General features: G+C 42.8%; 1 protein-coding gene across 1 annotated transcript in view; it reads right to left on the reverse strand.

Moving 5' to 3' along the window:
* SPON1 (spondin 1) overlaps positions 1 to 27,846 on the reverse strand; it is a 314,010-nt gene that overhangs the window by 115,048 nt on the left and 171,116 nt on the right. The window contains exon 6 of the mRNA XM_040258315.1: positions 19,069 to 19,217. Within this exon, the coding sequence (XP_040114249.1) occupies positions 19,069 to 19,217 (149 nt within the window). The remainder of the gene's footprint in view (positions 1 to 19,068; positions 19,218 to 27,846) is intronic.

Below are 27,846 nucleotides of genomic sequence, written 5' to 3' on the forward strand. Positions count from 1 at the left end.
TGTCCTTTGGAAGATCTCATCCAAAAGCCACAGAACAAGGGAGGCTGGTGATGGAGTCTAACGAGGTGGGCCTCCTGGAATACAGAGCAGTGAGGAGCTGGGTGGAGGGTAGATCTGGGAAGGGGGTGTGGTCAGAGTCAGAGAACATGCATCACAATAAATACTGTTGTCTTGTCCAAAAAAAAAAAAAAAAAAAAAAAAGCAATGCTAAAGATGTAAAGAAATGGTCCCTGAAGGAAAATGGAAATATAAAAAGAAATGAAGAGCAGCAGAAAGAGTTAATATGGGGGTGATGCTCAGTGAATATTGACTGTACAAAACAATATGAATTTAGCTTTGCAGTATTAAGTATGTGTAAAATTCATTATTTAGCAATAATAATACTTAAAGTGTCACTGGAGTGAGAAGAATTCAAGTAGTCTAAGGTCCTTGCATTGTCCTGGAACTAGCAAAAGTATATTAGATGCTAACATACTAGACTCCAGTGAGTCAGGATGCACGTTGTAAAGAATGCCAAACTCCTTAGGGGCTGGATAATAAAATAAACCTCGGGTGCAGGCCACACACCCACCCTGAAACAAACACTGCTGCTGTCTTAGGCCCCATTTTGGAGGCTTTGGAGGTCACCTTAGTCCCACTTCTTTGCGGTTAGGATTGTACATTCTATGTACTTGATAAAAAAACATGAACGCTTATATGCATGTATATTTGCTCGAGTTTGGGGTCACTATAATTGGAAGGGATGAGTTTTAGATGAACAGCAAACCGATTTGAAAAAGAAAACCCTTTGGACATCGGTATAGAAGAAAACCTCATTTTGAAAGTCCCAATCATGCTTGTACTCGTGATCCCAGATCATCAGCCAGATGAGCACACCTATTATATTTGCAATGATTCTTGAATATATTCTGCAGAGTTCATTACATTTTAAAGAATAATCTTGCACCAGATAACACATACATACCTGTCAGTGCTTATGGGTTAAATGTATGCATTTATGAAGCCTATGAAATACTTAGTACACCAAATAATTAATCTCCTCTTCCCTATCCTCCCCTTCCCCCAACAAAAAATCCCAATAAGAACCTGATGTGTTACTCTGTATTTAATGGCTATTTTGAAAAAGATTCCAGTTCCCTCAGCACTCCCCCAGAATGCTGCTTTCAAGAGCTGTGGTTCCCAATGAACAGGCTGCTCCAACATACAAGAATCAATGTCCTTTGGGACAGCATTGGCTTGCTAGTTAATAGACATTTGATTTTCTTTACCCATTGATTAATGAAGCAGTTATTTTGCCATTGAATAGGAAGATAATTAAGAACTACTATAACTGGAGCCTACTGGGAATGGGTTGTAGTTTGAAGAACTGGTGGTAGCTGTGGAGACAAAGAGGTAGGAAGGCTGGCTTGCTTATAGCAGCCTTTCTGGCAGGGAACCTCGGGCTAAAGTGTTCTGCTTAATTCAATAGACACTTATTAAGGTATTATGAGCTGTATGTGAAGCCCTACTGGGGAGAGGAAGGGAGGGCTGTCCAATGCAGAGCCTGGCTCAGCTGGAAGCCTATGCTGTACTAGTGCTTCCAAAGGCACCCCCCGCCTGCCTGCCCCCGTAATATGAGGCAGGGAAGGAGCCAAAGTGTTATGCAGAGTGTCTGGAAGATCAGAGGAGGCAGAGACAACATGTACTTGGACCTAGGAAAGGCATCAAAGCAGAGTGGGCTATGTGAGGCTGGGTGGAATTCTATCAGATACAGACGGGGAACGAAAGTCTTAAATGGATGGAGAAATAACACGAGGAAAAGCAAAAACAACAGCAAAAAGGAAAGAACTCAAAATGTCAGTACTCTTAATTTTTAGCTGTGTGACCTTGGGCTAGTTACCTAACTTTTCTGGGCTTTGCTTTTCTCATCTGAAACATGAAAGCAATAATAACTACCTCTATAGAGTTGCTGTGATGTTTCACTGAAATAGGTTAGTCTGTCAGGAATCTATCATGCCACCTGGCACAGGGTAGACACTCAGTAAATGGAGGCTATAAGCCACAAGAGAATGAAAAATAATAGAAGGACTGAAAGAATCATCTGTCTTCCTTCCTTAAGCCTTCCTCTTCTGAGATAAAGCACTGCTTTTGGGGTTTTCTGCCTAAATGAACTGAGTCCTTAAGCCTTTTCAGGGTGAGCTCTGTGTCTTCTGCACTTGTGTCTGCCTTCCTGATTCCCTCAGGGCACAGCCCATAATAGGTGCACAGGAAACCTTCATGAAAAAACGAGTGGATGAACGTGTCCATTCTACTCCATCTCCTAACCCTCTCCTATCACTTACAGTTTCATGAAGGTATTACACACCTCTGCACAGCCTGGTGTGCCCTTCCTTTTTCTCTACCCAGCAAACTCTCTTCACCCCTCAAAATTCAGCTCATGATTTGTGAGGTCCTTCATTCAGGATGGAATTGGACAGAATGGATACTTCCTCCTTAGTACCACTTAGTACACAACTCTACCATAACATGCAGCTTGTCAGCTTGTAATTGCTCGCTCTTTCCTCTTGTAAACCTCATTGGCTACGTGGTGTCAAGGGGACATAATGGGATAATGTGGAGGCAGAAACTGAGAAGCCAGCAGAATCTCTTCCATGAGATGGGGCTCCTGTGCCTTCTTTTGTTTGCTTAACTGTGTCTATCCTAAGGGAAAATGGATACGTTTACATAGTTACAGAACAGCTGGAAGCGTGACATATGACTTTACAATTTCCATAGCTTAGTGCGTAGACTATGGAGTTTCAGGGACCATTTGATTCCTTTCCTTCTCTGAAACAAGCACTTTAAGTTTTGCGTGGGGTGGACAGTATGTTACAACACAGGGGGATGACCTGAGGTGTCTTCCACACTCAGCCTTCTATGCCACATCTGTGCTTCTAGAGCCCAGCATGGGGTCTCCCTCAGTGCCTCGCACACAATAGATGTCAATAATTATTTGTTGAATGAATGAATACCCCTGTGCCTGGTCACTTCCCTGCTCAGAAATCCTCAATGGCCGCCCTATTCCTACTGGTCTGTTTGTAACCTCAGCAGCAGCAGCCTGATACTCAAGTTTGCTCATGAAGCGACCCCAACCTCCCTTTACAGGCCTGTTTCCAACTCCCTTATGCCATACATCACTCACTGCAGGCAAGCTGGACACCTGGGTGGTGGCTCTTGGCTCAGCAGAGGGCATCTTTGACGGACTAGGAGAATTTGTTTGTATGGGGAATACCTTCATGATGAGAGAGCTGAAGAACTGAATGGATGGGAGGGACAGCCCACAGATGCTCTGACCAGGAGCGGGAAGTGAACAACACTTTCTCAAAACAGACCCAAAGATCAGAAGTAGAGCTGGCTGGGGATACAGTTCTCAGGACAGTTATCCAGTTCAACCAAAGGGCATGAACTGGCTGCATTCCTAACATACTCAACTCTTGAGTCCATCCTCACACAAACAAGGCAACAATAAAAATTGCTATCCTGGTGCTGATGGTCCAGCAAGACAAGAAAGGAGCTAATGCTTTTTGAGCATCAGGATTTACTGAGTTTAATGCTGCTCATGAAATCTCAGCTTCCTGAGGCCAGGGAAGGCTCTGCTCTGTGTTTTCCCCATGTGCCTTGGACTTGACTTTTCTGGTCCAAGTTGCACTGTGCTGTGGTCACCTATGTCGATGTCAATGTTTTGTAGTAACTGTAAACGGAAAGTATTTGTATAAAAATAAAATTAAAATAAATTCATATTGAAAAATATTCCTTCAGCTTGAGTTGTGACTAAAAATAAATAAATAAGTAAATAAATAATAAAATCTTTTTAAAAGAGGACAATTATGAGAAAAATAGTAGAAAGACAGAAATAAACATGGTTTACTAAAAAAAACCAAAACAAATAAAAAGGAGACCTTGAGCTGCTTAAGGACAAATATTTTCTCAAACATGGTGTTTGACATTGAATGAGTGAATGAATGAAGTCTATACAAGTTACATATACCTTTTCTACCACTAGATGGCAAATATTCATTGGATGATTTACTCTAAACTGTCTCAGACACAGTTTGGTGAAAACTAGGCAAGTTTTTCAGTACATACAACAGGATGAAGTTTTCAGGGCTGTCTATGCCTCCTCTCTTTTAGCAGAGAGAGGAGAAAGTTCTAGAATGGAAGCCAGCTGCCCTGGGGTAAGACTCTGTGTTGTCATTGGCATTTGGGCAAGTCACATATATTTTCCAAGCCTCAGTTTTATTATTTTAAAAAACCTGTGGACTCTGGTAACTTCAGATAAACATTTATTAGCATCTGTGATATTTCAGGCCCTGACACCAGTACTGGAGGTAAAGATGATTCAAAAATACTCCTTGCCTCTAGGACAATGCTTCTCAACTCTAGTAAAAGACCAGTTTATTTTCATTTTTAAAATGTCAAATCTGTTGTAGACTGTATCCACATTCTGATTTTTTAATTACTAGAGTCACTGGATGTTGTTAAATTGCTATTTCTAAATGTTTATTCTTAACTTTGGGGCTTTCCAGGTGGTACAGTGGTAAAGAACCCACCTGCCAATGCAGAAGACGCAAAAGATATGAGTTTGATCCCTGGGTCAGGAAGATCCCTTGGAGTAGGAAATGGCAACTTCAGTATTCTCGCCTGGAAAATTCCATGGGCAGTGGAGCCTGGCAGGCTACAGTCCATGGGGTTGCAAAGAGTTGGACATAACTGAGCAACTGAGCACAGATTCTTAACTTCTGGACTTAGCACATCGCAAACTGACTGCAAATGTTCTGTGAACAGACCCTTGTCCACAAGGCACACACTCAGGAGGGAGGCTCACACCAGCCTCTGCAGGACTCAGGCCTGTGAATGAGGGACAATCCTCAGACAAGGGCCCTTCTTTGCAGGGCATTCAACACTTACAGCACATAGGACCACTATCTGGTAGTTTTGGAGGTGAAGGGGGCAGAGGTCTGAGATCACTCTGGAGTCTTTCTGGAGAAAGATCTGGCCAGTCCTCTCTGATCCTTAAGGTATGAGGCCCTCCTAGGCCTTGTGGCTGCCAGCACACCAGATGAGGCTTCAGGCACTTTGCAGCCCTTCCCTCACTGTCTGGGCTTCCTGGATCATTCAGTTTGTGGCCTCACCCCTCAGACCTAAGGCTAAGCATCAACTCTGACCTTTGCTTTCTTCCTTGGCCGTGATTCACACTTTTTCTCTGAGTCAACTACTTTTGGGCACCAGGATTATAAATCTTTACCTCTGCCCAGCACAGTCCTCGGGACCACATCTTCAGAGGGATTTGGGGGCATACTGGTACCACGTGGGCCTGACACTATGAATAGAGTCTAGACGAGCTCTGCTGGTCACCAAGATAAGAATAATCCACCAAGAACACACAGTGTACTTTCTTATGTGGAGTCTTTTAAATATTCCTAAGCTTCACTGTTTGGCTTATTTATTATTTCAAATACAAAACAATCACTTTCTTGAACAGATATTTTGTACCATGTTCCCAAAACACAGTACAAAATTCTCATCCAACCTATCGTTCCCATCTCCAGGCTCTCAGGTCCCTACCCCAGAGGCAGCCGCTATTTATGGTCTCACATGCCCTTCAAAAGATAAGGGTATCTCTTGTGATACCACAAGCGAAATACACTAGAAATACTCTGCTGCAATCTCTTTTTTAACCAAATGATTTGCCTTGATAATGTTTAATCTCAACTTCTCATTTTTTAAAAACTGGTCCCCTATTAATAGATATTTAAGTTTTTCTACTTTTTCTGTTATACACAGTGTTCAGTAAGTAGCATGTGCCTATATGTGAGTATATCTGTGTATATAAGTTTCTGGATAGGAAGTGCGAGGCAGAGAAATGTGCCCTCCACAAAACTGTGCCAATCAGCGCTGCCACGATCAGCACATTACTGTGTCTGTGTTTTCACACTTCTGTCAACATGTGATTATCGAAAGTCCAATAGATCAAAAATTATAGCTCTGTGGAATAGAGATGCATTTCCATAATCATAAATGAGATGAAACATCTTAAAACTTATATGTTTTGATCATTTTTAAAAACTGGTTTATTGTTCTTTAAAAATTGAAACTTATGCGCTCTTTACACACTAAAGAAATTAGCCCTTTGTTTATTGTATGGACTACAAACATTTCCCACACTTTGTCTTTCACCTTTAAAATCTTTAAATATTTTCCACAATAAAAAAACATGCTTGTAGTTTATCAATCTTTTTTTTTTATGCCCTCTAAGTTTTGTGACATGCTTGGAAGGGATTTTGCCCTAGATTATAAAATGATTTCATGTTTCTTCTAATGTTTTTAAATCTTCATTTTAAAATATTAAAATCTTTGATACATTTGGACTTTAGTTTGGTTTAAGGATTGAAGTATGGAGCAAATTGCATTTTTTCCATGACTTTCAGTTGTGACAATACCATTTATTAAATAATTCATCTTTTTCCAAGAGACAGAAAACTATATCTTTTTCTTACACTTAATTTAAAATAAATTTGTGTCTTTTTTTGACTTCCTATTATATTTTATTGATTTATTTATCCATGTATTAGTCTCACACAGTTTTATTTAATGTAGTTTCATAATTTAGCTTTTAATATCTGGTTTGGCTAGTCTTCTCTACTTACTGCCTCTCCCCCACCCCTATCATTGTCTTTCAGACATTTCTGGTTACTCTTGACTATTTAGTTTTTCATTTCCATAGAATCAGCCTGTTTAATTTTAAAAATTATGTTTTGGGGGAAGCACATTAAATTTATCGGCTAAGTTTGAAGTACTGATCTTTTTGCAATATTCACTTATTAAAGTTTTCTTTGCTTATTTAGACAACATCTTTAACAGGTAACATGTATGTGTATAGACAATACAAAAGGGCATATAGTGAAATGTGAATACACCTTTCAGATCTGACCCCTACTCTCCCAGTTTGCCTTACAGATATTGAGTTTCTGACGTGTGTACCTAGAAATATTCTATGCATATAAAATTCTATATGTGCATATAATCATTTAACTCTAATCCACCTGTGTCTTCCCTAGATGGCAGCTAGCTGGAGACACTCTTCCATTTTTCCCCACCTAGTAAATATACCAGGGAGCCTTCTATATCAATACATATAGATCTGCCTTGCTCCTTTTAGTAGCTGCATGGTATTTAACTACATAGAAGCAGCCAGAATTTTCAATATGCCACCTATTGATTAAAAAATAGCTTCCTTCCATCTCTTATTTTTATAAACAATGTTGTGGTAAGTATTCTTCCTCACATACCTTGTGTGAGAATATTTCTGAAGGACAAATTCCTAGATACAGAATTACTATGTCAAGGTATAAAGAAAATGTACACACAATAGTGTAAATACACTCAACACTACAGAACTATACACTTACAAATGGTTGACATAGTATTATGTTATGTGGGCTTTTTTTGTCATGATAAGAAAGAAAATGTACAATTTTTGATTGCTATTGCCAAATTGTCTCTAAATCTTGACAATTTATTAATTATTTCCCTGTTTCAATTTGCCTTCTGTTTGCAATATTTTGGCTCAGTTGCTATAAAAATAGATTTTTAGGAAGCTAAATAATCTATAAGTTCTGAATAAAACCATCGCCTATTTCTTCCATAGAGAGATTCTCAGAAAAATTTCCAGGGATTGATGATGCTCTGATGTGAAGCTGTGGAAATCAGGAAATGCTGCTAAGAGCAGGACTCTGCCTCCTTCTAGCAAAGGCAGCCTGTTCCAGTTTTATTAAAGAACAGGGATCACTGGATCACTTTGGCTGCTTGTCCTCCTGTGATTTAGATTTGTTTGAAGGCTCAACTGAAAGAAAACAAGAGGTTTCACATGACTGAAGTCCCACCTTTCAAATGATGTTCTAATTTCCGTATCAAGTGTCTGTGACTGGGAATCTTTATTTAGCATCTTTCCCACCCCCACCCCTAGTACCACTTTATTCCTATCAACCACAAGTGCCCACTTACACACTCCACGGAGTTAAGCCTTGAATGAGGTTGTGAAGGACAAAAGAGCTATGGATAACAGTATTAATGTAACCCCAATAAAACTAGGCACCTGGGGACTGTGTGGAGCAGAGTAACAACCTAAAGTTTCTACCCAATCTGATCTCAAGAAGGCTGGAAAAGCACTGCAGGTCTTTACTAAATGTATCTTGAGGAGCCAACAGAGGGTTAATTACATCACACAATGTTCTGCAAAGTGCACTGCTAAAAATTCTCTTTAGATGTCTCTTCTCTGAGAAATCAACTTTACTAAAAGTCTTCTTTGGACCTTTCTTTTTAATCTATATTTCCAATCTGAATGGCAGCTGCTCATATATGTCTCTTCTCACACTTTAAAATTCTAATTCTGTCCCAGCTTACTGGCCTTACTTCTCCCCTCTCTTCTTTTTTCCTGGTCTACTTTCTCTGGCAGCTTTTATTTAGCACAGTTTATCTCTCCTGTCAATTGCATTCCCACCCAATGAAACCATAGCATCTTCTTAGAAGATGGGAGGACAAGTGGATTACAAATCCTCCAAATTTAATTTTTTTTTGGTCCTAATACTAAGAGTACAATTGAGTCATACTTCAGGCACTGCATGTGTGTTATTTCATAACGAATATACGGAGTTCATATCAAGATTGCTGTTGCTGTTCAGTCATTAAGTTGTGACCAACTCTTAGCGACCCCATGGACTGCAGCACACCAGGCTTCCCTGTTCTCTACTGTCTCCTGGAGTTTAAGTTCATGTTCCAAAATGACTACCATTTTGGAAATGAAAAACCTAAGGCGCATTGAGGTTAGGTGATCTACTCAAGGTCAAAGACTTAGGGAGCATATCTACTTGCCCTGTACTGTTTTCATGGTTCTTAAGCAGATAAATGCAATGCAGTGTAGGAGTAAATGATCTTGACTCTGCCCTTCACCACCATCACCTTTCTCTGATCTCTATTTCTCCAAATCTTTTATGTTTAGGTCTAGGGATATCCCCAGGTCCCTCCTCAATGGCTGAACCAATCTCTAGACCCAGTATTTCTCATCCAATTGGCTTAGCTCTGTGTCCTAAGGTTCTATTGATCTCTCTCCTTTGTGCTGAGCAGCTGTTCTCTTTAATGCCCCTCCCCGATATCCTTCCCTGAACTTTGGTTCTTGTCTGGGTTTCAATGACTTGATCTACTTCTTGCCAATCTACCCCTGCTGTCCTGAAATGTCAATCAATTTACCTTCTACTGCCAATCCCTTTTTTAGTAAAAACTGCCCTACCAACCATCCCTGTATGGAATTATACTCTGTGGTTCTTTACATGGAGGTCCACTGCTGATTAGAGTAGATAGATATCTGATGCAGGAGGCACCCATGCACAGACTCTCCAATGATCAAACTGTCTTTCTGGTATTTCAACTAAGAGTTACCCAACACCACTCTGGCTATGAAAAGCCAAGGGAGAAAGTTATACAGCCACCATTTGTGGCCATGCGCAGTATAAGTAAGAGGAGATAGCAGATCTATTGAGAAAGGGTAGTAGAAGAAATTCACATAGAAGAGCATAGAAAAGACCATGTGACTCTAGGGTGGTGGAGCGGGGTGGGGAGGGGAGTGGAGGGCGTCAGTGGTTCTCACAGCCTGATGTCTTCTGGTTACAGCTCTCACGAGGCTTTTTTGCACTCAGTTCTAACTTGTGTTCTCCTGAGTTCTATTTACTCCCTACAATAAACTTTCCTTTGTTCTTGAGTTACTTTTAACAGGTTTCTGTTACTTACAATTAAGAGACTTCACCAAACTCACAGATACAGAGAACAAAGTAGTGGTTACCAGCGGGCTGTGGTGATGGGGCAAAGAGGTGGGGAACGGGAGGTACAAACTATCGTATATAAGACAGGTTCAGGATGTATCGTATAACATGGGGATACCGCCAATGTTTTGTAATAGTAAGTGGAAAGTAACCTTTAAAATTGTATGTATAAAAATAGACTTCACTAGGCCACCTCCTTCCTTGTGTTGGGAGCTTTGTCTGCATTTCTAACCCCCAGAAGGTATGGCATAGCATATGGGAAGAGCTCCTGCTCTGGGCTGCCTCGAGGCCTTGCTCTGGAGGTGGCCTTGAACTAGCTACTATGGGCATCCAGATAAAGCTGTTCCTAGGAAAAAGAACATGTGCACAGGAGTAGAGTTGGAATGAGCTTGGAGTTTTGTTGTGGTTTCTGTTTTATGTGAGGGTGTGATTATTGTCCTCAAATAGTACAGGGTCAACTTTGGGATCAAGAGCTAGGGCTATCAGGAGGTAACATTGTTAGGCAGGGGTGGGAGGGGCAGGCGGGGGCAGGGGATAGCAAAGAAGTGGTGTCCTCCTTTCAGGCTGGGGACTGACCTGATGAAAGCGAACCTTTAGAATCATTAACTTTTGTAGCCCCTACAGGGGCTCTTCCCTTTCCTGAAGAGGAAATGGAGACCAAGAATGAAGACATGATGATGACAGGTAACAGTAAGTGCTTTCTACAGGCCAGGGTCTGCTCCAAGCACTTTACACACATCAGCTCCATTAGTCCTCACTGCAACTCAATGAGGTTGGCATATTATCACGCTCATCTCATGGAAGGGGAACCCAAGGCACAGAGGGGCTGAGTAACCTGTGCAACATCACACATTAAGTAACACCTGGAACTAGCATTTGTACCCAGGAATCTTGATTCAGAGCTAATGCTTTTAGCTACTATATGGTGCTATTTCTCACAAGCACTAAAAATCATTGGAATTCAATTGTTATAAATAAAAGGTGGTAGTGTGTATGTGTGTGTGTGTGTGGTGTGTGTCTTTTTCAGTCAGACGAGGTAACATCATGAATCATGGAAAATATCAGAAATCAGGCAATGGCTGCAATTTTAATTAGAGGAAAGTGACCACAAGTTTAGAAAATCAAAAATCAGGAAAAACAAAAAAGTTTGGTAGGCATCTTTTGTCTCTAATGATTTAAAGAAGATGAGAAAAGAAAATTCTCAGACTCTTTCTACTAGTTCCCAGAGCCTTATAAATTGTTTCAACTTTAAAGAAAAAAGATATCAGCTTGTTTATTGATTCTTGTGCCATAGGTGGTGTGATAATCCTGGTGGCAGGTTTAAGGAATCTGCCAAAGTGAGGCCTCCTGAAGGTGAAATAATCAATGTCTATGTGAGGGTTCACCTTTATCTGACCTCTTACAGTCAGGAAAGCTTCAAATTTAGAGAAATATGAAAGTTGGAGTGTTTTTTTCTAGCATTTTTTTTCCATGAGTGAGTGCCCAGTGCATGGCTTTATGCAAGAGGCTGTTGCCAGAGATGCTCCAGGTCTCTGCTCAAAACCTGTCAACCCTCACCTTTAGCAGAAGTGAACATAAATCTTTAAGTTAAAGGGCTGAGATAAGAAAGGAAGCTACAAACAAACCAACCCAGCTGGACCAAGATAGCAGTGAATCAGACCTCCAACAGAGCCTGAGTCTCATTACCAGCTGATTTTACTATATTTGCATATTAAATAACACAACTGGCAGCCATGACTTGACATCAAGGACCAAAAAAAGATAAAAGGGGATGGCACCGCAATCCCTGGAAAGAGTCCTGCACTTTCTCCAGTGGATTAATGCATATGCCTCCCCATCATTAGCCTCGCTCCTCCTCCCTTTGTCTTATTCTTTAAAATTAAATCCCCCGGCCAGGTGCATGAGAAGTTAACCTGTCAACCTTAGTTCCCACTTCTCCATTCTCTGGCCCCTGAATAAAGCTTGTGCTGTGTGGCTCTCAGCTTACTCGAACCAGAACAACCAGAGTGGAAAACAAGCCCTCCTTGCCAAGGCAGAGAGCTAGTGCCCAACCAGGGCACTAAAGTCCATATGACTTAATTTGTCATTTGTTAATGACTGCCAAAGAATGTTCAAACTACCGCACAACTGCACTCATCTCACATGCTAGTAAAGTAACACTCAAAATTCTCCAAGCCAGGCTTCAACAGTATGTGAACCATGAACTTCCAAATGTTCAAGCTGGATTTAGAAAAGGCAGAGGAACCAGAGATCAAATTGCCAACATCCGTTGGATCATTGACAAAGCAACGGAGTTCCAGAAAACATCTATTTCTGCTTTATTGACTACGCCAAAGCCTTTGACTGTGTGGATCACAACAAACTATGGAACATAATTAAAGAGATGGGAATATCAGACCACCATACCTGCCTCCTGAGAAACCTGTATGGAGGTCAAAAAGCAACAGTTAGAACTGGACATGGAACAACATGGAAATTTGGAGTACTCCTACTCCAAATAGGAAAAGGAGTACGTCAAGGCTGTATATTGTCACCCTGCTTATTTAACTTATATGCCGAGTACATCATGAGAAATGCTGGGCTGGAAGAAGCACAAGCTGGAATCAAGATTGCCGAGAGAAACATCAATAACCTCTGATATGCAGGTGACACTACCGTTAAGGCAGAAAGCAAAAAGGAACTAAAGGGCCTCTTGATGAAAGTGAAAGAGGAGTGAAAAAGCTGGCTTAAAAATTCAACATTCAGAAAATGAAGTTCATGGTACCCAGTACATATTTCATGGCAAATAGATGGGGAAACAATGGAAGCCATGAGAGACTTTATTTTGGGGGGGCTCCAAAATCACTGCAGATGGTGATTGCAGCCAAGAAATTAAAGATGCTTGCTCCTTGGAAGAAAAGCTAGGACAAACCTAGACAGCATATTAAAAAGCAGAGACATTACTTTGCCAACAAAGGTCTATCTAGTCAAAGCTATGGTTTTTCCAGTAGTCATGTATGGATGTGAGAGTTGGACTATGAAGAAAGCTGAGCACCAAAGAATTGATGCTTTTGAACTGTAGTGTTGGAGAAGCCTCTTGAGAATCCTTTGGACTGCAAGGAGATCAAGCCAGTCAATCCTAAAGGAAATCAGTCCTGAATATTCATTGGAAGAACTGATGCTGAAGCTGAAACTCCAATACTTTGGTCACCTGATGCAAAGAACTGACTCACTGGGAAAGACTCTGATGCTGAGAAAGATTGAAGGCATGGGAAGAAGGGGATGACAGAGGATGAGATGGTTAGATGGCATCACCAACTTGGTGGACATGAATTTGAGCAAGCTCTGGGAGTTGGTGATGGACAGGGAAGCCTGGTGTGCAACAGTCCATGGGATCACAAAGAGTTGGACATGACTGAGCGACTGAACTGAACTAAATGACTTAATAGGGCTTCCCTTTATGCATCAGCTGTAGAAAAATCTGCCTGCAATACAGGGGACATGGGTTTGATCCCTGGGTCAGGAAGATCCCTTGGAGAAGGAGATGGCAACCCACTCGAGTATTCCTGCTTGGAGAATTGCATGGACAGGGGAGCACCACTTAGCAACTAAACACAACAATGACTTAGTAAGACATTTTGGCTTGTGTGTCGGTTCACCAGTTCAGACACTGGCTGACCACCTACTGTGTGTGAGACAGTGTATGAAGTGCTGGACATACTTGGTGGACATCAGGAGGCAGGAAAGACTGAGCTGATGCAAAAAGTGTCCTTCCTACTACAAACACATAGACATGTTAGACAAATATAGCAGGTGGAAGTTTCAAAAATACAAAAGGGAGTTTAGAAAAATTCCCTGGAATGCCAGAAAGGAGGAGAAAAGTCTAACCCAAAACTGTGAGCGGAGCTGATGCCTGGGACTGGGCTCAGGGTATGGTCCCAGGAGCCAGAGGTTTTAAAATCATGCAGGGCAAGAAGACGAGGTCTTAAGTGTTAGGTGACATGTGGGAAGACACCCCTGCCTCAAACTGGATATTTTGAAGGACTCTGCTTTTTGTGAATGGGGATAAGAAAATTCTCTGTCAGTCATTTGGGGAGGTGGCAAGGAAGGTTGCTCTCATCCAGGTCCTTGAATGAAAATTCACCTTCACTAAATAGAAGGCCCAACCTCTCCCATGTGTTTAAGTGCAGGTCACTGGCCTGGCAGTGGGCAACTTGAAGCTGAGAAATGACATAAAAACTGGGGTGGAAAGACAAAGAATACAATCTTCCCTTGAGCAGACAACACAACTTGAGCATAGAGGACTCTCACAGGAAACAAAGAAAAATACCCGCTAAAGATGAGCAAACAATCCAAAGTCAATCAAGGACACTAGCGATGGGGAGAGTGGGCAAGTTCAATTCAAAGGAACATTCGTCTCCAAGACCCTGAGGTAACAGAATAATCCGAGTAAGACAATTAGACATGTTTAAAATGGAAGAGATTAAAAGAAACCATAATGAAGCAACAGAATGAGTAAGAACAGAGCAGAGAGGGAAATCAACAAGTGCCCATCTTCCAGGGACACAGAACATGCTTGGGAGATGGAGAAGGAATGAAGCAGGGACCATCCTGTCTAGGAGAAGGACCACACAGGGAGCTGCAGTTGCTCCAGGAAGGGGTGCCAGACCCAGCCTGCCCAGAGGGAGGGGCCGGGAAACACACGTGTCTAACATGTCTGCAGGGAAAGTGGACCCAGAGAATGGCACGTTCAACAGCTGCCACAGTCTAATGTCTGCATTTCCTCAGCTATTGCGGAGATTCCCCTAAAGAATCTAAGTACATTATAAGGAAATAGTAATTTATATATCCACCTCTCCCTCCCAATCTTTGAATCTCTCCAGCGTGGAGAGACAACGTGTCCTTCATGCACTTGGAGCCACACTCCCCCTCACTCATTCTTCTCTTGCCACACAAGTCTTCTCTCAGTTCTTCCAGGATAATAAACTCTCTTCTGCTTCTGAGTCTTTGCAGGTGCTGTGGTCACCATCTAGAGTGATGTTTTCCCGATGCTTTTCTTTTGGGTCTCAGCTTAATGGGCACCACTCACAGAGACCTTCCCTGACCATCTTACTAGCAAGGTCCCTTCCTACTAATTTTTTTTTTATGCCACTCATTGTTGGTTTCTTTTCTTACCTTAATTTATAATTTTTTAACCATTCCCCCCCACCCTCCTTGTTTCCTCCATTTGAATGTAGACTCCCTGAAGGCAGGTAATGATCTCGTCACTGCTGGATTTCCAATGCCTGGCACTTATTTAGTAGGTGTTCAGTAAAATTATCAAATGAACTAATCTATGCACTAAACAATTATGAAACAATTAACACTATACCCACTCAGAGGATACAGAGATGGAGAACATGGATTTCTGAACTTTGCAGTTTAGTGAAGGAGAGATATCAAACAAGAACTTGCAGTAAATGTGATGATGGTAATGATGGGGGAGGTATCCGGTGTTGTGGGAGCACTAGGCCAGGGGATAAATTTTGCATAGAATTTGGGAAGGCTTCCAGGAAGAGCAACATTTAAGCTGAGTTCTGAAGTATAAACACGAGTTCACCAGTTGAAAGGGAGCTGGAAGATGGCTAGACAGAAGGCCTAAACTGACAGAAGGCCCAGATGCAAGAGAGGTATGGCTTTTGGAGAGTATGAAAGAGGTTTTGCACTGGTTCAGCTTAGAGCTGCAGCAACTAATAAGATGGGGGAGGTAAACAAGGCCAGATTCATGGAGGGTTTTCAAGCTATGATAAAGAGTTTGGACTTCTTTCTGGGGTCAATTAGGAGCCATTAAACATTCTAATTGGGAGAGTGGCATAATCCAATGGATATTTTATAAAATGACTGTGAGGCAGTATGAATAACAGGAAGAGGGCTGGAGGCAGGGAGATCAGATGGCTAGAGCAACAATTCAGGCAAGAGATGAGATGATTTAAATGGAGCTGTGGTACTGAGGAAGTGACGTGGAGGAATTTAGGAGAGAAGGCAGAAGAAATTGGGATGGGGGCAGAATCAAGGGTGATGCCCAAGTTTCTAGCATGAATAACATGGTGAAGGGAGAACCATCTTTGGGCCCATACACTTTGTACACATGCCATAGATGTATACTTGATGAAATAAAAATGGTCTTAGTGTACATTTTCATAATGATGAATATTCATCAGTTTACTTTCAGGTCCTGGGTCTGCCTGCAGGTGTGACCATTCCCTACTGCCTCCACCTGTCTTGAGGTTACTCATCTGTGACCTGCCAGGCCAGGCTTCTCTCGGTATTCCTGATCCACTGTCCCCACCAGGACCCACTTGCCTCTGTCTCCTGCTAAGAAGTGTGCCTTGTGTCCTTCCCCCACTATCTCTGGCCATAAGTGTCATGAATGCCAAAAACGCTGCTGTAATTTTTCATTAATTTTCTTGGTGTTTTGTAGCTATAGGGACATTAAAATTTATGTTCAATAATATTATTACAGTTTCCCAGTATTAATGGGATTATTATTTTTGTTCATTTGTGTTTGAAAGCCATTACCATAAGATTTACCTCCAACAATATCTGCTGTGATTTTTAATGCCCTTGAAACTTGCAGCGAGTGATAAGTCTATAATAAGAGAATGCTAGGAAGCATATAAATATCTTTCTTGGGAAAAGAGACCTTTTGATTTTCATCCTGGTTGGACTCAGGTTCTTTGATATAGCAGTTGGTAGGATATACGGTATTAAAGGCTGAGAACACTGTGTTAGTTTGTAGATGTGTTCAAACAAGTTCCTGGTTATTCAGGGGACACTTTCATATTCTAGGAGGATTCATATTCTTGTTCCTTTTTTATGTTGTTTCTTACCTGGCTTACAGAAAAATAAATTGTGTGCTTTCAGGGAACAATATTTAGAACCATGAGTTGCTTGAAAGCGAAGGGACCCTGAAATCACTTTATCTGTCTGACTTTTCTAGGAGCTGGGCTGCTGGATGCACTGCTGAGCAGAGCTATGGAAACAGGCTTATTTCAGAGGCTGGAGAGGGCAGTTTCTCTGTGGCGCGAGGAAGGTGGGTAGAGAGGGCCAGTCTCATGAGTGTGTGACCTGTACAGATTGTGAGGGCCCTGTGCTGTGAAATTCAAGTGCCACCATCTTGAAATTCTTAAGTTTTGAACAAAGGACCTCCCATTTTCACTAGGCCCTGCAAATGATTTATTTGGTACTAATACAGGCTTTGGAGCCAGGTGGACTTGGGTTCAAGTTCTGGAATTCTCTAACTATTGACTGTGCCTCCATTATCCTTATCAGAAAAACTGGGGAATTAATATTGTCTTCTCCAACTAGAGGTGAGAGCTAAAAGTCCATGGTTAGCATCCAGGGAACCTGACAGCCCTTAGGACGTGCTCAGTGGGATTTTTAACTTTCATGTGCTGTACCCATAATTAAATATTATTATGACTCAATGTCAGGAACACTGGCCAGCTAGGAGAACCAGACATTGTCTACATGTACAAAAGCTAATCCCAGGTGTGCTGGTCAGGGCACACCAAGCAAAGAACATTTTCCTAAGAGGAGACAGGAGGCAGCAGGTCCATTCATCAGCTGTCAGCCTTCTTACTGCTATGACACATGACTGATCGTGTTCTCCAGCACAGGGTGGCCTCAGTTTCTCAGAAAACCTGCCTGCTTCCCTTCTATCCAGAAATCCCTCAAGATAGCCAACAAGTGACATGGGCATTATTATGAAGATGCCCTTGATCTTGATCTAATTAATATGCAAACTTTAGTTTCAGCTACTATTTATAACAAATGGTTTCTCAACATATGACACAACAGACCTTGGAAGGCCATATATCACAATTCCATGCTTGAGAATCAGGAGCCCAGACAAGCTATTTCCCCTCCATGACAGCCTGGACAGATGAGGACCAGTATGAAGCCCTTCATGACTTTGCAGATGAACGTGGCTGTGCTGTAGCCTAAATGAGCAATACCAGTGACAAGGCATGGCGGCCAGAGTCAGAGAAACACTAAGTCATTGGTAAGATAAACCTGTGACGAATAGCATACTATCTTGAAATGCTGGCTTAAACAATTTTTTTCTGAAAATGGAGAAAGGCTTTAAATCAAATTAATGAGAAACATAAGCTAATTCCTGGGTGTTTTTGGATGCTGGGCCAAAAGAATTCCTCAGGGGATTATAGCAGGAATCAGGTGGCCTTTGCTGCATTCAGTTTAGGGTCTGTGGGAGCTTGGAGTCCAGATGGTAGACATCAGGGGGAAGGACTGGCAGCCTCGCTCTGCGTGCCCTGCTGCGCACACACACACCGTGAGACACAGGGCCCCCTGCACCGTCTCAGGAGACGTGGGGCGAGCCCAAGCAGGGCAGCAGCCTCACAGTGGCCTGCGCTGGGAACGACCACATTCCCAGCATGCTTGGCTCTTTCCTTCCTTCCCCCTGTACACTTATGAGCAGTGAGATGTGGTTCGCTACTCAGCTGTCTGAGGCCCAAAGGGCTTTTGTGGGTAGTGATGGCCAAAGCTGGACTGTCTCCTCCCCACAGTGCAGCCTGTGAATGGCCTTCAACAAACCACAGCTCTTCTTTCAAGATCCCTCGTCAACCTCTTTCTAGTGCTTTTGATGATGGATGATGGTACTTCCCAACAAATAGAAAAGAATGATAGACTATTTCTCCCTTATCCCTCATTGGTGTGAAAGGGCTCCTAGATAATACCTGACTCCTGGGCCCGCATGAGATGGTACACTGTATCAATACATTAAAGATGTTTCAGCTTATAATGATTTTGATTAATTACTGACTATCAAACACCTCAAGACATAGGGGCAAAGACCATCTGTCAATAAACAAATGTTTCTTTTTGGAAATGGTAATTTTAGCTTCATGTGAATGTCACTCCCCCGACCCTCTCAAGAATCAAAGTAACCCACCACATTGACCCTCAGGAGAACAAAGACGTGATATTCCAACAATGCAGCCACAGCAACAGCTTTTAGAACAAGCTCAAGAAACCACAAATGCAGTCAGGGAAGATGCAAGACAACAAGACGAACTTTTGTGCCTCTGTCTTCAACTGAACATAAGCACTCTGAAACTCAGCAAATAGATTTCACTTCCTACAGTACCAGTTTTCAAGCACATTGTCCTATAAGTTTTGAGCCCCTGGGAAAGAAAGCTAAAGGATGCCTGATGGCATGTCTGGGTTTTAGTCATTCTGGGATTATTTTTCTTACCTGTTGTCGAATTTCCTCCTCCATTTTCACTGGAGAGCCCAATTCTGCAACCTGTTTGACGCCTTCGCTCGCATACCCTCCATACTCCCATAGCACGTAATTCTTGGAGTGGGATCCGCCGATGATTGCAGACCAGTGATTGGCCCGACCTGGAAAAGCCAATTAGATGCAGGTATCAGTGTGGCTGTGGCTAAAACACAAGTCTCTTCAAGGATGAGGAGGTGTAATTGGACAATGATCCAACCTGTGTTGGCTAAGCACCTGCTCTGTGTTCGGTCCTGTGCTATTCTGGGATGAGTAAGATAGTCCCTGTAAGCAAGTAAGTCTTGGGCATATGCAGACAGGGCAATGGGTAGATGTCTATATAAGACACAGAGCTGGCCCAGAATGATGACTCCTGTCTGCAAGAATCTCAGAGAGGAAGAAAGTTGAGAGAAGGTTTAAATGCTGAGCAGATTTGTAAGACAGAACAGAGAGGAACAACTATTTCTGGCAGACTCAGAAACATTAAGTCACATTGTGTGTTTGGGGAGCCATAAGTGATTTAGCATTGCTGTGTCACAGAGTGCCAAGGGGAGAGTTGGGAAATGAGGCCAGGGTAGTGGGAAGGAGCCTGCCCATGGAGAACCTTGTTCTAAATGCTTCAGGAGTTCAGATGTCATTTTAAAGGGTCTGAAACCATTGAAGTGTTCTGAGCAGAGGAATGACAGGATCATATTTGAATTTTAGATAAATCATCCAGATAGCAGTGTGAAGAATGCATCAGTGTGGGCAATATTGGAGTATGGAGCTGGGGAGGTGGGCACCGAGCAAAAGGCAAAGGGAGTGAGTAGGAAATTAGGCTTAATCATTCCTGGGAATAAGCACTGCTGGGTTTTGCTGGCTTTTATGTACCTTCCAAGGTGAGGGGCAGGCAGGCTAGCCATGTGAAATGATGGGCGAGGTGGTTTGGATACAAGAACATGACTAGTCCATAGTGGTTTGCTGAGGATCACCCAGGATAATGACTGCAGTCATTATCCTGCAGATTATGACACAGAGGGAGAACAGAATAATGTCTGGGCAGGACCAAGGCAGAACTTGGCCTGAGGATTTTTCAAAGTCTCAAGGGGGAGGAAAGAGAGGAGAGAAAAGTCAACACCAACACCACGCCAGGTTTGTTTTGCACATGATGAATATAAATACATATATATTGATTACTGGGCTTCCCGGGTGGCACTAGTGGTAAAGAACCCTTCTGCCAATGCAGGAGACATCAGAGACCCAGGTGAAATCCGTGGGTCCGGAAGATCCCCTGGAGGATGAAATGGCAACCCACTCCAGTGTTCTTCTTGCCTGGCAAATTCCATGGACAGAGGAGCCTGGCAGGCTACAGTCCATGGGGTCACAAAGAGTCGGACACGACTGAAGTGACTTGGCATGCATGCACGCACACACGCATACTGATTACTGTTACATACAATTCGTTATAATGTTGAATCAGTTGTCTGCTATTCTTCGGCTGGGTTTTTTAAATCTCCAGTTAAGGAATATTTTTGGGCACAGCAAAGAGGGAAACTTGAACTTGTTGGATCCAACTGATGTTTGCTGCTTCCAGCCCTCTGGCTCAGGGTGGGCAGACCTTTCCACTCTACCTCCCCCCCACTACTTAAGAAAGTGATTCTGAACAGGTCCAGATCTTGTTCACATCTCCCACCTGCTACTCCAGGGCCCTCTGATCCAGGGGCACATCAAGAGCGTGGGCCCAAAGCTACCTGCCTGGTCTGCTGAGAGATAACATGATCCAGGCAGACAACATCACCATGGGGGTCTTCCCAGCTGCTGGCTCATTGTTTCCCATACATCAGGGAAATGCAAACACTGAGTTTGTCCATCACATCCCTAGAGAAGACAGATGGAGGTGTTGCCAGCCATTTCTCTGATTTACTTCCTGATTGGGAAGCATGCTCTGGTTATCATCTAGGCTAAGAGCATTGCTTGTGTAAGGGCAAGGGTTAGAATTAGTCATGATGTTTGGTTCATGGTACGAACACAGGGAGACCAGTTCCAGTATCTCACTTATCCTCTTGTTCTGTTTCACCAAAATATCCCCTTATTCCAGACCCATTCTACCTGTAATTTCATACCTCAGTGGCTTAGCACATGCTGCTCCCTCTGTGCTTTTCTCCTGTCTCGGCCACTCATTCCTCTTTCCTGATTTACCCAGAAGCCTCCCAAGACCTCCCTGCTGCTGCTGCTGCTAAGTTGCTTTAGTCGTGTTCGACTCTGTGTGACCCCAGAGACGGCAGCCCTCCAGGCTCCTCCATCCCTGGGATTCTCCAGGCAAGAACACTGGAGTGGGCTACCATTTCCTTCTTCAATGCATGAAAGTGAAAAGTGAAAGTGAAGTCGCTCAGTTGTATCAGACTCTTAGTGACCCCATGGACTGTAGCCTACCAGGCTCCTTCACCCACAAGATTTTCCAGGCAAGACCTCCCTAGAATGATTTAAACCTTTGTCTTCTGTCTCCCCTTAGCACAGATCACAGTTTAAAAAATGGAAGTATAGTTGATTTACAATATTATATTAGCTTCAGGTATACAACACAGTGATTCAACATTTTCGTAGTTATTAAAAAATAATGGCTATATTTTTCTGTGCTGTACAATAGACACTTCTTGCTTATTTATTTTGTGTATCTTAATCCCTATCTTACCCCTCCCCTTTCCTTTTCCCCACAACCAGTTTGTTCTATCAGCACAGATCATATTTACAATCCCCACTCCATGTGTGTTTTCCCCCTAGATTGTAGGCTCCCTGAGGAAGTCTGTCTTCAGCACTGTATGCCCAAGGGCCCAGCCCTGAGCCTGATGCACTGTGAATGCTTAGCACTTATTCTCTGAAGCATTTCATCCAAAAAAATCAAATACAAAGATGGCAGTATATGTGCTGGAAGCACTGGGCAGCAGGCTTGCACAGATTTGATTCAATGTGATTAAATTCAAGTCTCAGTTCAGCAGAGTTCCTAACTCCTACTGGGCTAAAGCGCTCAGCTATTCTGCGGGCTGTTAAAAAATAAACACCAAACAACAACAAAAAAGAAAGGCCTGGGTCTCAGAGCTGGCAGACAGGGATTCAAATTCTGGCACTGACACTACCTGTGGAAACTTGGCCAAATTCCAATTACTTTATTTCCCTGATTCGTAGCTCATTCTTTTGTAATTCAGGGATGATAAGGCCTACCTTATAGACCTGTTATAAGAATTAAATTCAATTTTTACCATAATGACATAATATATGTGCAATCACTGGCATACAACAGACTCTCAATAAAGATGGTTTCTTCCTTCCCTGGTTGTTTGGGAGGCTACAAAAATGAGTAAAATATGAACCTGCCTTTGATTGAATATAAGAGATAAACACATAATGCGAACTCAGGTAAGAGGATAGGAACAAGCACAGTCACAGGGGCATGAGGGGGGGTACCAGATGGCTCTTTCTGATTTATTCACTGAGCTTCCATTTACTATGTGCCAAGCACTGTGGCAGGCCCTGGGCACTGACAGGACTTGGATGTGGTGCTTGTCCTGGAGGGACTCACAGCCTGGGGGAGGGGAAATGGATGGATCAGCAGATTACCTACAATCAAGCATGGGCAGAGTTCTAGACACAAGACCATGGAACACAGGAGATGGAGCAGCTAACTCCAAATTCAGGGATTCAAAGTCTAAACGCACGTTTACAGAGAAACAAGCACCTCAAGAATGAGATGTCTTACTCTTGACTAAAATGTCAGGGTTATCAGTTCAGCCTTCTAGTCAAAACAGTTGTTAGTTTTCTGAAATGCTCTTGCAACATACCACATTTATTCAAATTTTAGGACCTTGAATGACATTAACCACATAATAGATATTTTGCAAGGCACTAGGCTAGGTTAAGGGGGCAGACTATATCCTTCCTGGGGATACAAGGCAGGCACTCATGGGACAATTTGCACTGTTAGAAATAATAAGGAATTCAGGTGAGTGGCAGTCACATATGGGCAGGATGGCTTGGGGGAGGGCCACAGTGCAGAACACCAAGGCTCCAGGCCTCCATTCGTGACCATGAATCAGTTATTCCATCTCTCAGAGACGCAGTTCACCTTTTAAAAATAGAGATAATAATTACTAGACTGGATTGCTTCTCAGAGTTGTGCAAATTAATAGGGCTGGCCTGGGAGAGAACTATAAAAACTTTAAAGAAACTGTACAAAACAAAGTCTCTGTATTTGTATAGACAGAAAGCACAGGAGCATCCACAAGAAGGCTGAGGAGCAAGGACACTTGCCCCTTGGAAGGAGACTCCCGTGGGAAAAATGGCAGGACAGGAGGAGCAGGAATTCTATTAAAAATAGATAAGATCTATTTTTAGGGTCAGGAAGATCTCCTGGAGTAGGAAATGGCAACCCACTCCAGTATTCTTGCCTAGAGAATTCCATGAATAGAGGAATCTGGCGGGCTATAGTCCATGGAATTGCAGAGTTGGACATGACTGAGTGACTAACACACAGGTGTTAGGCACAGTGCTTTCCTAGGTGCAACCCTCATTACAACTTCATGGTCATCCTACAGATGAAGAGATGTTAAGGAACCTTCCTAAGCTCACAGAGGAGCTAGCAAGAGGGCGAAGTTGGGGTTCAAATCCAAGTTCACCAGCCCTAAAACACATCCTCTTTTCCTGAGAAGTCAGGAAATGGAGACCATTTAGTGGAATAGAGAGTTAGAAGACAAAGAGACAAGATGAAAAAGAAAGGCAGGGCCAGGTTGTGGAGAGTGATGCATGCCCATTGTGGTAACTGGCATCAGAAGAGAGAGAAATATAATGGAAATTTTCTTCTGGCAAGAATGACATAACAATAGTTTACACGTATGGAGTCATTACTACATGACAGGAACTGTGCCAAGGACTTGACCGATATTGTCACATGAAATAAGAAAGAAAAGTCTTTTTTTCAAACCTAATAGAATTGTTTAGTAGCTCAAATATATAATAGAGAGACATAATTGTGAGCTTGCTTTATAATCTGTTATAACATTATGTCAATGGGAAAAAATGCTTTCTGAAATTCAAACAATTAACTAAATTTAACAAAGAACTCCCTTCATGAAAGTGAAAGTGAAAAGTCGCTCAATTGTGTCTGATTCTTTGTGACCCCATGAACTATACAGTTCATGGAATTCTCCAGGCCAGAATATTGGAGTCGGTAGCGTATCCCTTCTTCAGAGGATCTTCCCAACCCAGGGATCGGACCCAGGTCTCCCACATTGCAGGTGGATTCTTTACCAGCTGAGTCCAAGGGAAGCCCAAGAATACTGGAGTGGGTAGCCTATCCCTTCTGCAGCAGATCTTCCCAACCTAGGAATCGAGCCGGGGTCTCCTGCATTGCAGGAGGGATTCTTTACCAGCTGAACTACCAGGGAAAATTCAACTCCCTTCATAGCAAATATTTATTTAAAAGAACATTTATGACATATTCAGACATTAGGAAATTCTTTTTTTAAAAAAATATTTATTTGACTGCGCTGGGTCTTAGTTGCGGCATGTGGAATCTAGCTTCCTCACCAGGGATTGAACCCAGGCCCCCTGCATTGGGAGCTCAGAGTCTTAGCCACTGGACCACCAGGGAAGTCCTAGGAAATTCTTATATGTAGCATATGCTTTTAAATTAATCAAAAAAGAAAGTTCTTTCTCTCTCTCTCTCTTTTTTTTTGATACAAGTGCTATCTCAATTTCCACTTTTCACATGAGGAAACTTAGACTTAAAGAGGTGAAATGAGTTAACCCCAGATCACCAGAGCAGATATTGAAGATGCCGGGATTCAAAGTTGAGTCTATCTGGTGCCAGACCCCACCTCTCCCCCACCCACTACATCTCATCTTTGGAAGGACATGCCAGCCATAGGGAGGAGAGAGGGCCCCAAGTGTGAAGAGACCAAACAGGAGATCCATCACCATCCCTGGCTGAGTTGTGTATGGCCTGGTTTAGGAGAGGAAACGGGAACATGGGACCAGATGTGTGAGCCAGTAAAATCAGGGAGGACTAGACAGTCTACAGGAGTCAGTTTGGTGAAGTAAAAAGCTCCAGGTTTTGGATCAAGCATGTGTGTATTCCAGTCTCCAATCTGAAACTTTCTAGACTGAATAAGTTAGTCAGTCACTCTCAACTCAAGTCTCCTCATCTGTAAAGTAGGGATATTGACATGACCAGCCCCCTAGTGCCTTTCTGAGGCTGATGTCCATGAATTAAAGACAGTTAACACAGAAATGGGCTCCAAAGATACCAGCTAGTCAAATTAAATCTGAATGTGGTGGGGCAAAGCCAGAAAAGCTTCTGGAAGCCATGGGACCAAAGGAAATCAGATCTGGAGATTGATTAGCATCTGAACTAGAACTGGTGGGAAGAGAGGACAGGAATGTTAGATGCAGGAAACTGAGTCTGAAGAAAATGGTGGGGAGTCATCTAAATGGGACACAGCTGTCTAGGGCTGGAAGAATGAGGTGCTAAGCAGACCGCAGTTAGTTGGGACACAGACAAGTTTAGCCCCCATTCTCCAGGAAATAAGGGATGAGAAGGAGAGAGGCTGCAGGTATAAGGAAGCCTGGGGAGAAGGGGATAAAGTAAATGCTCATGACTTTCTTACAGGAACACTCAGTGGGACCACGCCTAGGGTTCCTAGTTAACACTTGGGCTTCAGCCTCGGTAAAGGCAGAAAAACAGACACTACCAGCAACTCTTTGACTCTCAAGGAAGGCTGCAGCTCCTTGGTTTAGCCAGCCTCTCTCTGGCTCCAGCAGCTGGGTCTAGAGGGTTACTCCCAGTAGCTCGGATGGGGCATAGATGTGACAGAGGCAGCAGAAAGCTGGAAGGAGATGATTAGACATGTGAGTCTGAGATATTGCTAGCTAGCCAGGTGCGTGCATCGGTCTGAAAAGCCACTCCAGGGGGACACAGGTGCACTCATCTCACTTCTGACATCTTTTCTGCTGTCAGCACTAGATGGTAAATTACGGGATTCACAATGATGCCTAGAAGCCTAGTGCTGATGAAAGAAGAACCATGTCTGGCCTTTTGTCTGGTGTAGGAGGAGGCATGTTGCACAGTAGATGGATTCTTCGAGGTGTTCTGCATATGGTAGCGATTCAGTGACAGCCCAGATTTCCTAGACTGGTTTGCCAGTGGCTGCATTTCCTTGCCAATCTCAATCCTGCAGAAGCCAACCATTCATTTTCTTGACACTCATTCATAGCTTCACTGGAGAATGTTTTGCAACCTTAAGGACTAGTTTGCTACAATCTCCTGTTATCCACTCTCAGTCTCACCCATCATATCTTAGCAAATCTTTGGGAACTGGTTGGACTCATACAGAATTTGTTATTGTAGCCACAGCACAGTTCCTCCACTTTCTAAGTCCTAGCCTCCTCTCCCCATCTACTCTTAATAGAAGACTCTGTCACTTAACTTTCCTGAGAAGACCAACATCAACACACCCAGACTTACCTAGGTACCACCTGGCCAGTGATCAATAGAAAAACACTGTGGCCCTGCCAACCCTGCTCATAAACCTTGTCTGGGCTCTCACTTCCCTCTTGGCCTGGCTCTTCTCACCCTGAGCTCAGTTCCAGAATCTGCCTGGTTTCTGACCCTTTGGATTTGGCCATAGAACGTGGCTCCTCCAGATTTGCTGCTGGGTGCTGCCTAGGACATAGCCTGTATTAGCCCTCTGGCTCTTCTTGCTCTTGGGTGCTTCATGAACTCACTCTGATCAAGCTGTTCTGGTTTTTATGATTCCATATCAGTAAAGCCTCCTGGAAAAAACCCTGCAAGGACAGAAATTCATCAACTTTCTATCATTCTGCCTTCTTACTTAGCTAGTGTTTTTTTCCTTCCTTAAGCTCTTAAGATAGTGTCATTTTTCTGTTCCAGGAAAACATGTAGGCAATTGATTACATTTTTTTGTATTTCCCCTAAGACCTCCAATGATAATATTCTATTCTATTAACTAATCAAATGAACATTTACTAGGCAAATACTTTGTATTAAGTCAGCAATCAGTAAGCTGAAGCTCACTGCCTATTTTTGTCCTGATAAAGTTTTATATTTCATGTATTATTTATGTATTGTTTATGGCTGCTTTCATGATACAACAGTTCATTCAAGAGTTTACAACAGAGGCCATCTGGCCTGCAAACCCTAAAATAGTTATTATCTGGTCCTTTATTGGGCATTTCTGGTGACTCAGATGGTAGAGAATCTGCCGGCAATGTGGGATATCTGGGTTCCATCCCTGGGTCAGGAAGATCCCCTGGAGAAGGGAAAGGCTACCCACCTCAGTATTCTTGCCTGGAGAATTCCATGGACAGTGGAGCTTGGCAAGCTACAGTCCAAAAAGTTTCCTAAAATGTGTGCTAGGCCATGGTGACTCTGAAAAGAATCAGATTTGATCCCATCTTTGAAATGTTCAGTGTGGAGGGTAAGGTTGAGGGCACAAAGGACAGGTCATAATAGGCAATGACAATAAAATGTGGGCAATATAGCTTTGATAAAGGCAAAATCAGAGTGCTATGAAAGCACAAATAAAGGGACATTAAACCCACACTGTACCAGAGAAGGCTTCCTGGAGGAGATGGCAATTGAGCTCCATTCTGAAGGATAAGTAGGAGTAAAGAAAGGCAATTAGTGGGTAAAAGGGAGGGTATTTTTTGCAGAGGGATCAGTATGTTCCAAAGCGAAGCCAGAGACACAAGAAAAATCAAAAG

This window comes from Oryx dammah, unplaced genomic scaffold (assembly GCF_014754425.2).
Source record: "Oryx dammah isolate SB20612 unplaced genomic scaffold, SCBI_Odam_1.1 HiC_scaffold_17, whole genome shotgun sequence".
Taxonomy (NCBI): Eukaryota; Metazoa; Chordata; class Mammalia; order Artiodactyla; family Bovidae; genus Oryx; species Oryx dammah.